General features: G+C 42.4%; 2 protein-coding genes across 2 annotated transcripts in view; one reads left to right on the forward strand and one right to left on the reverse strand.

Annotated features, from left to right (window-relative positions):
* The window catches only part of IRAG2 (inositol 1,4,5-triphosphate receptor associated 2), a 209,408-nt gene extending 195,383 nt beyond the window's left edge, over positions 1 to 14,025 (forward strand). Inside the window, exons 33-36 of the mRNA XM_073623592.1 lie at positions 257 to 280; positions 3,702 to 3,803; positions 7,513 to 7,608; positions 13,428 to 14,025. Coding sequence (XP_073479693.1) covers positions 257 to 280; positions 3,702 to 3,803; positions 7,513 to 7,608; positions 13,428 to 13,671 — 466 coding nt within the window. The 3' untranslated portion in view covers positions 13,672 to 14,025. The remainder of the gene's footprint in view (positions 1 to 256; positions 281 to 3,701; positions 3,804 to 7,512; positions 7,609 to 13,427) is intronic.
* The window catches only part of DNAI7 (dynein axonemal intermediate chain 7), a 42,103-nt gene continuing 41,166 nt past the window's right edge, over positions 13,975 to 14,911 (reverse strand). Inside the window, exon 15 of the mRNA XM_073621462.1 lies at positions 13,975 to 14,286. Coding sequence (XP_073477563.1) covers positions 14,017 to 14,286 — 270 coding nt within the window. The 3' untranslated portion in view covers positions 13,975 to 14,016. The remainder of the gene's footprint in view (positions 14,287 to 14,911) is intronic.

The following is a 14,911-nucleotide window of genomic DNA, read 5'->3' on the forward strand; positions in this document are numbered from 1 at the left end:
TACTGGCATCCTAGGCCACATGGGAAGCACCAAAAAAAAGGGCCCCAGGTTTGCATCAGTGGCGTAGACTTTCTTATGCTAGCCATACACTAGTTGAAAAATCATTTGAATGTGTTTTCGAAAAACAAACACGCTCATGAGAGCAAACGATATTGCCATCATGTAATGACCAAATTTCAAACGATAAATCATTCACAGGACATAAATGAATCCGTTTCTCTTTTGTTTTTTTTTCTTCTGGGTCACATATGCGCAGTACCAACAGTTACATTTTTAACAGGTGAGAAACACAACCTTACAATATATTATATGCAAAAGGAAGTTGGGACTTTAAATGAAGCAGTTGAAATGCGGAGGGTGCAGTAAATATATATATATTAGTCATAATAGGTATAGTAGAAAGAAAATATATATATATATATATATATATATATATATATATATATATATATATATATATATATATATATATATGAATATATATATATATATGAATATATATATATGAATATATATATAAAATTGGCACAATATGTAGGCGTGATGGATAAGAGTATATGCAAATAAATACATGATCATAATGAATGCATAATAATCAGTAGTAGTAGTACGAGACAGCAATATGGCCTACAGGTGCCAAAGGTGGCATGCCCGGTAACTGTATCTATAATCACATGATGTATGTAGATATAATATTATTAAAATAGTGATAACATAATCGAGATGTAATGGATAAAGCTGTAGCATCAAGTATAGCTCGACGTGTTTCGTGGATGGTTTTCTCCACTCATCAGGAGCAGATGCGACAGATTCCTGTAAAATATATACATAAACCACACTCTCTATATAAAGGGGAGTAGAGTAGAAAATGTAGTTGGCCAAGCAGACTTACCAACCCTGGCATTGAGTGCAGCACGCGGTAGATGGCACGGAGTGGGCCAGAGGCACAAACCCCACCGCGGAAGCTGAGGCGGCATGATATGTCTTGACAGCATCGGGTGATGGAATAAGTGTCTGGGTAGTAGGGTAGTCTCCATGTAACAACAATGATGGTGCATAGCTTGTCAAACAGGGGTATCTGGGGACAAATATTAGATATATATGTATATAGTTTTAAATGAAGTGAATTTGTTAAATAGTATGTAAGTAATGTACCAAAAGATACCCACATGTGAAGTAATGGTAGATATTATAATGAGAATTATGTAGTGAACTGATCTAATTAAAAAAGTGACTAACAATGAGTCTAAGTATGTGCAAACATTTAGACAAAAGGAGAGTGATGGATTGAGTGGAACTGATAAAGAGGACCAGGGTATGCGGTGGAACAGAGCAAAAACATGACAAAGAGGGTGAGCCTAATCCCCAAGAATCTTACCTAGTGCTGCACGTCATGCAATACCAGCAAGGAGAAAACAGCTAGTATGCAGAAACCCCAGGAGGGGACTGGCCATATGAACAGCCCACTCCAACTGGGGGACATATAAGTACATGCCACCAACGCCACGTGTGTGAGCCTGCAGGAGGGGAGAGGCGGCGTCCGCACCTGAGCTGAGTGATCGCTCAGTGATTGGCACCAAGGAGCCCTCCTCCCAATGGTGAATCACGCAGATGGTACTCCAAACGTCAGTGCAGTGACGTCAGAGCCGACGTCCTGCGTATGATATAGGGACCGTGCCGCTGATGCGCAGAGGGGCATCCACCCGAACCTCCTGAACATAGGAAGTGTAAGGGGAGGAGGGGGAGGATCCACAGGGTGCATCGCAGCTCCCACGCTGAGGAAAACAACTCCAACATCAAACACATGCCCAAAAACCACGATGGCGCAGAGCGATAAGGGTGTAGTAAATGGAAAAACATTAAATGATAATGTGTATAGCAACCAGTGCCGGGAATGCCATCCATGGTATCATTTGTAAACTAGATAAATATGTACACGAGATATGGCTATTCCAAATGTTCAACCCCATATAGGGCACACAGACATCTGAAAATAAACCTCTCACTTGGATAGTAGGGGAACACGGCTGATCCAACTTTTCAACTGCTTCCATCCCGGTACTGAACTGTAAAAAGGGGGGGGGTTGGGACCTTAAATGAGGTGCACTTAGTCGCCTCGCGGTATCAAGTATACAATATATTGTATATTTTGCAGAAGTTTTCCAAACTTTTCCTTCAAATTTTTTGGCTCAAAAATGTTACAACCGATTTTTGATTTGTGCCCATTAACTGGACAAAAAACAAACGAACTGTCCAAATGACAGATTTTCTAACCATTTTTCATCTAGTGTATGGGCACCATTAGTCCTGTCCCTTTGCTGAGCTCAGCCCTGTCTCAAGATACAGTCTATAAACTGTGACCTTATTGAGCACCAATCAGTGTTGGTGGGATCTAAACCACCATCTACACCTAACCATATACAATACCTGCTGAGTGTTCCAACAGGGTGATACCAGAGAGTTACATGCCAATGGCATTTTAATGTTAAGTTCTCAACTTAGCCAGTGACTGTAGCACTCTCCCGGTGTGGAAGTTAACAGGAAGTGCTTATTCCCCTTCAGAAATGAGGATGCAATTATTATAGGGAGTTCTTGTGGCAGGATAAAGACACTTTGCTTTACACTGAAAGGAAACTGCCATAATCACCTCAGTTGGGTACATGTATGGTTTATAAGGGTACTTGTACAGGCAACAAGTGGTGGGATCACATTGGGGCAGTTTGGACAGCCACCTGGGGTTCAAAGCTCCTAGAGGTACTCGCACCTGGTAGTGCCAGTGTTTTTTTTTAAGCCCAAAAACTTTACCTTGGGCAGACCTTGGCTGTGCTATAGGTGATCTGCCCAGCAAAATCATTGGGTCCCACTTTGTGTCTTGGGAGCCCCTGAAGCTACTTTCAGGCTTCACTAAAATATATAGTTACCATTTAAATGCCCTGTACACACACTTGTTTTAGCTAGGTATATTACCTGTTTTGTTTTTTGGCCTTACTTTGTAATGATGGGTTCACATGTTGCAGCTGCAGTTTGTAGTGTCATGGCTGATTGATCGCCCTTGTCCATGTATTCATTCACCTAGCTTGTCCCTATTTGTGAAAGGCACAAGCAACTCCTTGTTCTGGGTCACACTGCATCCAATCAATGCCTTGTCATTTCTATGTTTCACAAATGTGAGCATTCTGTTGTGATGAAAGTCATCTCTTCCCTTCATTGCTCCACCTGCTTGTGCCTATTTCAGATCTAATTATTATTTTTTCACCTGCAGAGCCCTAGATTTTGAAACCCAGGGATTGTGGGATATATTGTTTCTTCACAGGAAGTGCCCGTTCTTACACTACAGACAGAGGCAGTATGCCTCATGTTTTAACACAAACCGGAATTGCTGACAAAGGAATGTAAAGATTTACTTATAGGCTGTACATACAGGGCAACAAACGACACCATGAAACTACACGATCAAAGTACATCTTCTGCAGGTGAAAAAACACAAGGTTCAGGCAGGGAGGCGTATAAAGTGGCTTTAAGTTAATCTTTCACGTTTATATAAAAAAAAAAAAAAAAAAAAGTTTAATTGTTTAGAATTTCCCTTTAAAAAAAAAAATGTGTGAAAAGCAATCACGTGGCCTTGGCCACTATTATCTTTATTGATTTTTGGTTGTGTATTACATGTGCAATATTTGGTGTTTTGTGGGTCTATTTCACAGGAAGTTGGTGGGTTCTCGACAGAATGACGGTCGCCCCACTCTACAGCGGTTTATGGATAATTACCCACGCCCAGAGCCAGCGGAGGAGAATTCGATTCAAGAGTGAGTGACAAACATCTTCAATTCCCTCAGCAGTACAGAGTATGTCAGGCTACAAGGGTCAGGTGGCGATAGTCATATCCAACTCTGGAAAAGAAGTGCCGAAAGGGAAGGCTGTGAAATGATCCATTTTCCATGTTCTGTATGTGTTCAGATTTCATCTTCATTTCATGACATATCTATAGCCTATTCAGATAGCATTTCACAGCTACAGCTGTCTGTTCAGATTGTAATTCCAAAGCCACAGATGTCTGTGTAGAAGTTATTACATAGCCACAGATGATCTGTTCAGAAGTAATTCCATAGCCATAGCCTGTCTTTTGAGATATTATTCCATACCCACAACTGTCTGTTCAGAAAACATTCCAAAGCCACAGCTGATCTGATCAGAAGTCATTCCATAGCCACAGCCTGTATGTTGAGATGTCGTTCCAAAGCCACAGCTGTCTGTTCATGAGTCATTCTAAAGCCACAGACATGCAGAAGCCGTTTCTATAGCCATAGTTGGTCAGTTCGTTAGTCATTCCATGGCTGCAGCTGTCTGTTCAGTCATTCCAAAGCCACATATTTCTGTCAGAAGTCATTGCAGAGCCACAGCTGTTTGTTCGGAGGCCATTCCATTGCCACAGCTGTATGTTCAGCAGTTGTTCCAAAGTCACGGCTGTTCTGTTCAGAAGTCATTCCATAACCACAGCCTGTCTGTTCTGTAAAGTAGTAATTGCAAAGCCACTGCTGTTTGTTCAGAAGGCATTCCAGAAGTCATTCCATAGCCACAGCTGTCTATAGTCCTCTCAGCAAAAAAGACAATAGTGGCACATTTCATTATTACGTTTTGCGTTGTCACAAAGACAGCATAATGTTTTTAGACTTAGTTTTGACCGTGTAAGTCTGTGGTTCCCTGCAATGAAGTGGGACTCTTGAGTGGAGAGTTTTAAAGCAGGTCTTTGCTAAGCACCATTTGCATCTAATCTGACCACAACCAGTTGGGTCCATATATATTTGGACACAGGCACAATTTTCATAATTTTGTCTCTGTATGCCACCAGAATAAAATTAAAATGAAACAATCCAATTGAATTTCAAGTGCAGACTTTCAGCTTTAATTCAAGGGGTTGAACATAAATATTAAATACAAATTTTAGGAACTGCAACAATTTTTATACACAGACCTCCCATCTCAGGGGCTCAAATGTAATTGGACAAATGAATATAATCATAAATAAAATGTTAATTTTTAGAATTTTGTTGAGAATCCTTTACTGGCCTTGACTGCCTGAAGTCTGGAACCCATGGACATTACCAAAGACTGAGTTTCCTCCTTTCTGATGCTTTGCCAGGCTCTAACTGCAGCTGTCTTCAGTTGTTCTTTGTGGGTCTTTCTGCCTTTAGTTTTGCCTTCATCAAGTTAAATGCATGCTCAATTGGGTTGACATCAGGTGATTAACTAGACCATTGCAGAATATTCCACTTCTTTTCCTGGGTTGCTTTTGCAGTGTGTTTTGGTTCATCGTCCATCTGTACTGTGAAGCGCTGTCCAATCAACTTTGCTGCATTTGGCTGGATCTGGGCTGACATATCTCTAAACACTGCAGAATTAATCCGGCTGCTTCTGTCTTCTGTGACATCATCAATAAACACCAATGACCCAGTGCCTCTGGAAGCAATGCATGCCCATGCCATCACACTGCCTCCACCATGTTTTACAGATGACGTTGTGTGCTTTGGGTCATGAGCTGTTCCAAGCCTTCTCCAAACATTTTTTTCCCATCATTCTGGTAGAGATTATTCTTTCATTGTACCTTGTGGTGAACCCTCTGTATTTTCTCTTGTGAAGTCTTCTCTTGATTGTAGCCTTTGACAAGGATAAGCCCACCCCCTGGAGAGTGTCCTTCACTTGTCTGGATGTTGTGAATGGGTTTTTCTTTACCATAGAGAGGATCCTGCGGTCATCCACCACTGTTGTCTTCTGTGGATATCCAGGTCTCTTTATGTTGCTGAGCTCACCAGTGAATTCTTCTTTCCTCAGAATGTACCAAACTGTTGATTTGGCCACTCCTAATGTTGCTGCTATCTCCCTGGTGGATTTGTTTAGTTTTTTTAAGCCTTACAAGGGCCTGTTTCACTTGCATGGGCAGCTCCTTTTGAACGCATGATGTAGGTTCACAGCAATAGATTCCAAATGCAAATACCAAACTTTGAATCAACTCCAGACCTTTTACCTGCTTAATTATTTAGGAAATAACAAAGGAGTAGCCCACACCTAGCCATGAAACAGCGTTTGATTCAATTGTCCAATTACTTTTGTACTTTTGAAAAAGGGGGGAAGGTTATTCTTAAGAGCTGTAATTCCTAAACCCTTCCTTTGATTTGGATGTACATACCCTCAAATTAAACCTGAGAGTGTGCACTTTCAGGCCATATCCATTATAGAACTATAGCTTGAATATGTTTTGGTAAATACCTGAAAAAATCTAAAATTGTGCCTGAATATATTATATATGTTTCAGAATAAGGACATCTTGTAGAACAAAACTTTCAGTTGGGTGGATGTAGGTTCTTAAAGGGGTTGTAATGGTTCGTTTTTTTTTTTGTTTTTTTTTTCTTGTTAATAACGTGATACCTCCTCTGTGCAAGGGTTTTGCACAGAGGGGCCTCAATCCTCCTCTTTTGGGGTCCCCCAGCGGCGCTCCTGGGTCCTCCTCTTCTTGAGTGCCCCCACGGAGACCCGCATTCCCTGGGGGCACTGATGATGGCGTGTTCCGAGTCCTTCTGTTGTGTCCATTGACAGATAGTGGGACTCTGCCCCACCCCCGTGTCACTGGCTTTGATTGACAGAAGCGGGAGCCAATGCTCCTGCTGCTAGCAATCCAGCCAGTGAGGACCTGAGACAGCGGCTGGAGCTGCTCTTCTAGTCCCCGTCGCTGGAAGGATCATGTTCAGGTAAGTAAAAGGGGGGCTCTGGGGGCCTGCTGCACTACAAAGGTTTTTCACCTTAATGCATAGAATGCATTAGGGTGAAAAACCTCTAGGGTTTACAACCCCTTTATTGCCTCTAATAGCACAGACACATGTGAGAGAGTTCAAAACATGAAGAGCTCTATGTGGCCATCCCTCCACAACATGCCTTTGCCATGAGTGGTGGGTTAGGGCACAAACACATTGTGGTTCCAACTGACTTCCCGAATGGGCGCAGATAAACTATTCTATGTGTAGTTTGTATGGGCTGATTTTCATGTTAGCAGCCCCTGCCAGCTTCAGGAAAGGAGTATTGTACTATGTATAGTAAATTGTACTATGTTCTAGATCAGGGTTTCTCAACCAGGGTTCCTCCAGAGGTTGCTAGGGGTTCCTTGAGCAATGAACAACTTCTGCCTCTCAGATAAGTTCCCACTGACCCCAATGATCTTTTTAGCTATCAATAAAGGGAGTAACTCTTCCCAATGACCATAAGTGTAAGGAGCATTCTTCCCATTGACCATTACACTAATGTATCATGAGTTGTAGATATAGTAATTTTTAGCAGGGGTTCTCTGAGACCAGAAAGTTATTTCAAAGGGTTCCTCTGTGTTTAAAAGGTTGAAAGAGGCTGTTCTAGATGGAGGTCTATACAGCTTCGCTATTTGGATTTACAGAAACTTTTGTGTCCAGACTAAAGAAAACATACAGCCTAAAACACTTTGTATAAAACAACCTTTATGTTGTAATTAAACAGGGATGAGCCCAACACTGAATTAGTGGAAGAAATAAAAGAAGAGCAAGTCAGGAAATTCAGCTTAAAAACGCCACCCCCCACCAAGCCTGAATCCAAGTAAGTGAATCCTGTCTGTTAATATTGACTGTATTGGGTCCTTTTTATAAAAAATTTGCAAAACCGTTCATCCTTTTTATTATGGGCAGTAGTAAAATATTGCATTACGGCCACTAAAAAGAGTGTGAGGAGCATACAGTGGGGACGGAAAGTATTCAGACCCCCTTAAATTTTTCACTCTTTGTTATATTGCAGCCATTTGCTAAAATCATTTAAGTTCATTTTTTTCCTCATTAATGTACACACAGCACCCCATATTGACAGAAAAACACAGAATTGTTGACATTTTTTCAGATTTATTAAAAAAGAAAAACTGAAATATCACATGGTCCTAAGTATTCAGACCCTTTGCTCAGTATTTAGTAGAAGCACCCTTTTGAGCTAATACAGCCATGAGTCTTTTTGGGAAAGATGCAACAAGTTTTTCACACCTGGATTTGGGGATCCTCTTCCATTCCTCCTTGCAGATCCTCTCCAGTTCTGTCAGGTTGGATGGTAAACGTTGGTGGACAGCCATTTTTAGATCTCTCCAGAGATGCTCAATTGGGTTTAAGTCAGGGCTCTGGCTGGGCCATTCAAGAACAGTCACGGAGTTGTCTTGTTGGAAGGTAAACCTTCGGCCCAGTCTGAATTCCTGAGCACTCTGGAGAAGGTCTTCGTCCAGGATATCTCTGTACTTGGCCGCATTCATCTTTCCCTCGGTTGCAACAAGTCGTCCTGTCCCTGCAGCTAAAAAACACCCCCACAGCATGATGCTGCCACCACCATGCTTCACTGTTGGGACTGTATTGGACAGATGACGAGCAGTGCCTGGTTTTCTCCACACATACTGCTTAGAATTAAGGCCAAAAAGTTCTATCTTGGTCTCATCAGACCAGAGAATCTTATTTCTCACCATCTTGGAGTCCTTCAGGTGTTTTTTAGCAAACGCCATGTGGGCTTTCATGTGTCTTGCACTGAGGAGGGCTTCCGTTGGGCCACTCTGCCATAAAGCCCGACTGGTGGAGGGCTGCAGTGATGTTGACTTTCTACAACTTTCTCCCATCTCCCGACTGCATCTCTGGAGCTCAGCCACAGTGATCTTTGGGTTCTTCTTTACCTCTCTCACCAAGGCTCTTCTCCCCCGATAGCTCAGTTTGGCCGGACAGCCAGCTCTAGGAAGGGTTCTGGTCATCCCAAAAGTCTTCCATTTAGGGATTATGGAGGCCACTGTGCTCTTAGGAACCTTAAGTGCAGCAGAAATTTTTTTGTAACCTTGGCCAAATCTGTGCCTTGCCACAATTCTGTCTCTGAGCTCTTCAGACATTTCCTTTGACCTCATGATTCTCATTTGCTCTGACCTGCACTGTGCATTGTAAGGTCTTATATGGTGTGTGGCTTTCCTAATCAAGTCCAATCAGTATAATCAAACACAGCTGGACTCAAATGAAGGTGTAGAACCATCTCAAGGATGATCAGAAGAAATGGACAGCACCCGAGTTAAATATGAGTGTCACAGCAAAGGGTCTGAATACTTAGGACCATGTGATATTTCATTTTTTCTTTTTTAATAAATCTGCAAAAATGTCAACAATTCTGTGTTTTTCTGTCAATATGGGGTGCTGTGTGTACATTAATGAGGAAAAAAATGAACTTAAATGATTTTAGCAAATGGCTGCAATATAACAAAGAGTGAAAAATTTAAAATGGTCTGAATACTTTCCGTCCACACTGTATGTCTTTTGTGCTTACTGCCCGCAGGGGAAGAGAACTCACATGGAGTCTAGTTGATGCAGCAATGCATATTATCATGGTAGTGTTGAACGAGAACACCACCACTCTCCAGACACTGTCACACCAGACCGAAACACTTACATTAAACCAAGCAAGGTGTAGTAGTGCACACTGTAGACACCTGACAGCATCTGTCAGAGGAGGTGGCTGGAAGGCAGGCCGGCAATTGGGCTACAGCTCAAAACACGACGACAGTCCCTACTCTGTCTCTCCTCCACAGGACCGGACCCTATGCCTGTGGGAGATCTGTCCCTGACCTACTCAATATGCAGAATGAGCACCAACCCGAAGGGGACAGTGCTTTTTAGAAGCACTACCCATATCAAAGATGGCCACCAGATCAGTCAGGGCAGCAGCGTCCAATCAGACCTCTGCTTCCCTGATGACACCTATGGACTGGAGGTCCCAGAGGAATCTGGTTTCCCCCCTTGTCCTCCATCCTCCCTGTGTGGCGCCTGCCCAACAGCACCACCCTTGCAGGGAGGCTAAACTACATCTGCCTACAAATTTAAAATTAACAAATTAGAAAGAACTGTAACCAGTGGTTAAAAAAAACATATTCAAGAGGCAACTGGATCGCCTCCTGAATGCCTGACAGTGGCTGCTCTACTCCACCATGGATCTCCTTTCAGAGGTGGTAGACACTGTATCCCCTGTGAAAGAGCCTTCTCTAATATTGCTTCCTTGTTACCATGGAGTGGAAGGTTAGGTTGTAGGAGAATTAGATGTGATGAGCACATCTGTTATTCTAAGATAAAGATAATGCTGCAAAGAGGAAACTGAAAAAAGAGAAAATATTTGGCTCCCCACTGTTTAGCCTGATCTCGCCCTCCAGGATTCTTTCCTTCAGCTACTCAGAACAGCAGTGCAGATATCCTCTAACCCTTTTAAATCCCTGGACACCCAAAGCTGCCATGGTAGTCTGTAAAGAGGGGAGTTTAAAAGTTTGGATGAGTAGAGCTCATTACACCTTTCAAAATACTTTAAGCAGCATTTATAGACAGCATCTCCCAGTAGCACAACATCCAAACTTTTCTAACCTTTGGTGTCACATCTTAGATTATTATAGGGATGATGTCACAGGCCACTCGGCTTGAGCACTGTTGTAATGCATAGGTCATATGGTCCATTACATTTGTAATAGTAAGGGCTCTGGCAGTGTTGGTAACCAGGTGGACTAAGACCTCTAGTGTGGAGAGGTGGGATGGGGGTCCTGGATGTATTTCTACATAGCTAACACAGGACGTGGCAAAGGGTAACGGGGGTGTCACACAGCCACTCCATAGGGGTTGATTTATTAAAACTGGAGAGTGCAAAATCTGGTGCAGGTCTACTTAGAAATCGATCCCCTTCCAGCTTTTTTTTTTTTTGTCAAAACTTAATTTAACAAGCTGAAGTTAATAGCTAATTGGCTACCATGTACAGCTGCATCAGATTTTAGTAAATCAAAATCATAAGGTTACTACCAGTGACATTTTGTGTGTGCAATAAAAGTTGCAGACTACCCCGCTACCTACCAATAGGGCCACTGATAGGGGGGGGACCACCAGCCTTCCTGTAGGGGGGCTCGGGCACACAGAGGGGTCCGAACAGCAGGAGGAATCGGTGTGGTCGGTCAGAGGGACTTTCAGCTGTGCTGCTCTCTTCAGCAGCTGAAAGCCGGTTTCTCCCCCTCCCACCAGCATTCAGCTGCTGCAGGGAGAGACACAGGGCATTGTTCCTTTACTTCCCCCACACCAATTCCCCTCCCTGGTCTGCCCACGTCTGATGCCCCCCTGTCACTGTGCCAAGCCCCCTCCCCCTCCAGCTTCCCTGTCCTGTAGAAAAAAATAAAACATTTTAGCATTGTAATAATTTTTTAAATTGTAAAATTAATTTTAAAAATGTAAAAAAAATTTCAAAAAATTATAATTTTTTTAAAATAAAAATGTAAAAAAACAATTTTAAAAGGTCCAATTTACACAGGTTCTTTGTAGTAGCCAGGGCTTTTTTTCAGGGGGAACTTGGTGGAACTCAGTTCCACCACCTCTGGCTCAGACCCTTTGGTGCCTGCTCACCACAATCACTTGTAAACACAGAAGTCTGGTTTCTGTGTTTAGAAGTGACAGCTCTGCACTCTGTGTGTAACCCCCATGAACTCTGCACTCTGTATGTAATGCCAACCTGATATTCAATGCCCCTTTAAGACCCTTCTACTGTTTGTGAAATATGACCACACCCACTATTTGATGTGATTTGGGGGGGGGTGTGGGGGAGGGGTTTTGGGGGGGTCGTGGTTGAGTTCCAGCACCTATTGTTTGAGAAAAAAAAGCCCTGGTAGTAGCTAATAATAATTTTAGTTTTTTTAGTGAAGATATGGGGGCGGCACCTGCCAGATAGGCTGTACGGGGCCCCATGATTTCTAACAGCAGCCCTGGCTACCAGTATCATCCAACTGGGACCTTGTGGTTTCCTTTTCCTACATGGTTTGCACGTTGTTGGGGAAACACTGTGTACCTACTGACCTGTACCCCTCTAATTCAAGTGCTAGCAGAGACAGGTGATCGTTTATCTGTACACTGGTATTCTTCAACATTTCCTTATGCATTCAAGCATATACATTTGGGCGTAAAGTGCACAATGAGGCCAGATTTAACCTATTTTGCCTGTAATGCAGATAAATCTCAATAGGATGTGCTGCATTCAAAGTAAAAGAAGGTCACATCACATGCAATCTCAGAACTGTCACCCACACGTCACCTCTGAAGAGGACAGGAATCTGCTGAGCAGTGTTTTATGTGAGCGTAGACCAGAAAAAGTCTACCTTCATAAGCCCTTATGCCTTCACATAGGCTTAGGCTTGCATTAGAGTAGTATGTACAGTAAGAAAGCACCAAACACATTTCAAGTAGTGCTGAAGACTCCAGGACAACCAAATATTTTCTATATGCAAAAACTATGTGTATTCTTAAATGTTGGTTTGCTTTGTGTATTTCTATCAGATCTGTATAGTAATCAAGTGTGGAACTTCTGTGCTGGAGCTTCCTGTAATAAAGACTGGTCACTGCTGCTCTCTCTCCTTATGCAGAATGAGCGGTGTTGTCTCCGCCCCCTCCTGTAGTTTTCTGTAGGTAGCCTGTAGTGGGTGGGGCCTGCTGGGTCCCTTCCACATCTCTGCTCTCTGTACAGATCATGTCGTCACTAATATTTCTATATGTTAATTATCTGGGTTTGCAAAAGTGGTGCAAAGTGGATTTTTATTCTCTGGGCACAAAATATTTTTATCTAAATATAATCCTCAAAAGCCACAGAGTTCAACTTTAAAAACTCCAACAAAGCTTGGAGCAGGTGATCATTGCATTAAACATTGAGCATTGAAAATGTTTGCTGTCCTTTCTGCTGTCTACAAGCTAACACTGACAATTGGACTTGTTCTGTAATGTTGAAGATGTTTCATAGCTTTTCCAAGCCACTTCAGTTCTAATGAGTGTCAGGAAGATAGCACAGACCCCTTAAACCACTCACCAAAGAATGTGTCAAGGCAGGTGTTGATTGGGTTATAACAGCATAGGAGGATGAAAGTTGTGGAACCACTCTGTTCTAGCTACATAACCACATGCTTGGTGTCAGGAAGTCTGCATAGGTGTTAATTCCTCTATCCATCTAGTTGAAGTTTTGAATTGTCGATCTACTGGGGTAGAGATGTTTTAACTGGCCTTGTATGTGAAGACAAATGGTGGCCACCACACCTATTCAGAGATGTTTGATGTAGATGGCCTCTTTCACGCCTCTTGCAAAGCAGTTGTCCCGTTTCCTAAAGGAGTAGGAAATCTGCTGAGTCTTGATTGTTAGGTCTTGCCTTCCTATGTTGAGTCATTCATTTGTTTAGGTTGTTTTGTCTCCTCAGTGTACAGGTCTTTGCAAAACAACCTCTCAACATAGGAGGGCAAACTCTACAAGTCAAGATTGAGCAGCCTCACAAGTTTTACTGAATATTTAAAACCTTTTTATAAAACCGTCCGAACTACAGGAAATTCAGCTTTTCACCATGTCCTTTGTCTTTCCAGATACAGCCGCATTTGGTCCTGGACGTCTGACGTGAGGCAATCGATAACCAACATCAACAAGCCGCTGGTGATCTGTATCGTGGCTGCATTTTTATTTGTGACACTTGCTGGTTTCCTGACAGGCCTATCCTTCCACAAACCGGTAGAAGGAGCCCCTGTCGGTCCTGGTGTCTCATGGACTTCCATCCAGCAGTTACTGTGGCCATACACCGGGCTCCGGCACAATGGGCCCCCTCCAGTATGATGGCACTGTGGATTTCCTATATTTTTAACAGTTTTTTTTTTTTTTTTTTGTAGCGTTTACAACACTTGACACCCCTTTTACCCCTGTACAATATTATGGACGATCGCGCTTTAAAATAATTTATGTGTGTATGTATATATTCTATTTTATTATAAGCCATCAAGTGGCCACAAAGGTATCATGATATATTTTCTACAAGTGACCACCGACTTCCTACTGATTTGTAATTTAGAATCATTTGGAGACTGTATGGCGTTCAAGGCTGCCATGTGTGATTTTTCTGGCCTGGCGTACACTGCACTGTTTTTACTGCCTGATATTTATTGTGTTAATAAAGTAACATGTTTATGAATATGTCAGCACTTTGGTCATGCTCAGCAGCTGGTGGACGCAGTCCACAAACAAATGATGGGAGTGCTTCAGTCTGTCGATGGCATCGGGGCTGGAGTAATCTTTGATCATGTGATAGAGTGTGGAGTGGAACTCGCTGCCATCATAAAGATCATCTGAGAATGTGTCATCTGATTCGGAGATCTTTAGACGTTGAGTCCTCAGAGTGCTCAATAGGTAAAGGGACCAGTCATCGTCGTTGAAAGAGTCCCGGCATTCCCTCACCTGTGACCACCAGAAAAAGAGTTTTAAGTCAAGGAACTGTCATAGCAACCCTTTCATGACCAGAGGTGCCCAGACTAAATAAAGCAGCATCGGTATACCTTGGTTAACTTGACTATAACTGAATAATTTACTTATTAAAAATAGTATTAAACGCTCAGTTTTTGGCATTAAAACATCAGATAAACCTAGTAAACATTCCCTAATAAAAGTATTTTGTTATATTTATGCCCAAGCACTAATAGTTTCTTTGTTTCAGAGCCGCTTGTACCAGCTGTCTCGTTGCTGCTTCCCCAGTGTCAAGTAACTGTCAATTTATGTTGGAGGAGGGCAAAGCAGGGCAGTGACTTGACATACTAGACTTAAAGAGTAACTCCACTTTTGTTGAGGAAAAAAATATTCCCCTCTGGGAGATTTATGTACATTTCTGGGATTTTAACAAACTTTGTTGTAGATTCCTACCTTTTGTTCTGAAAAAATAGTGATTTGTCTGTGTCCATGTCCAAACTGAATCTGTATGAGAGCAGTTTTATAAGTATCAATCAGCTGCTGTACCTGCAGGGCTCTAATGAGGAAAGTGGCAGGGTCTTTGCAAGTATCTCATCAAAAATGACATTTTTTTGTTGCA

This window comes from Aquarana catesbeiana, linkage group LG03, assembly GCF_042186555.1.
Source record: "Aquarana catesbeiana isolate 2022-GZ linkage group LG03, ASM4218655v1, whole genome shotgun sequence".
NCBI lineage: Eukaryota > Metazoa > Chordata > Amphibia > Anura > Ranidae > Aquarana > Aquarana catesbeiana.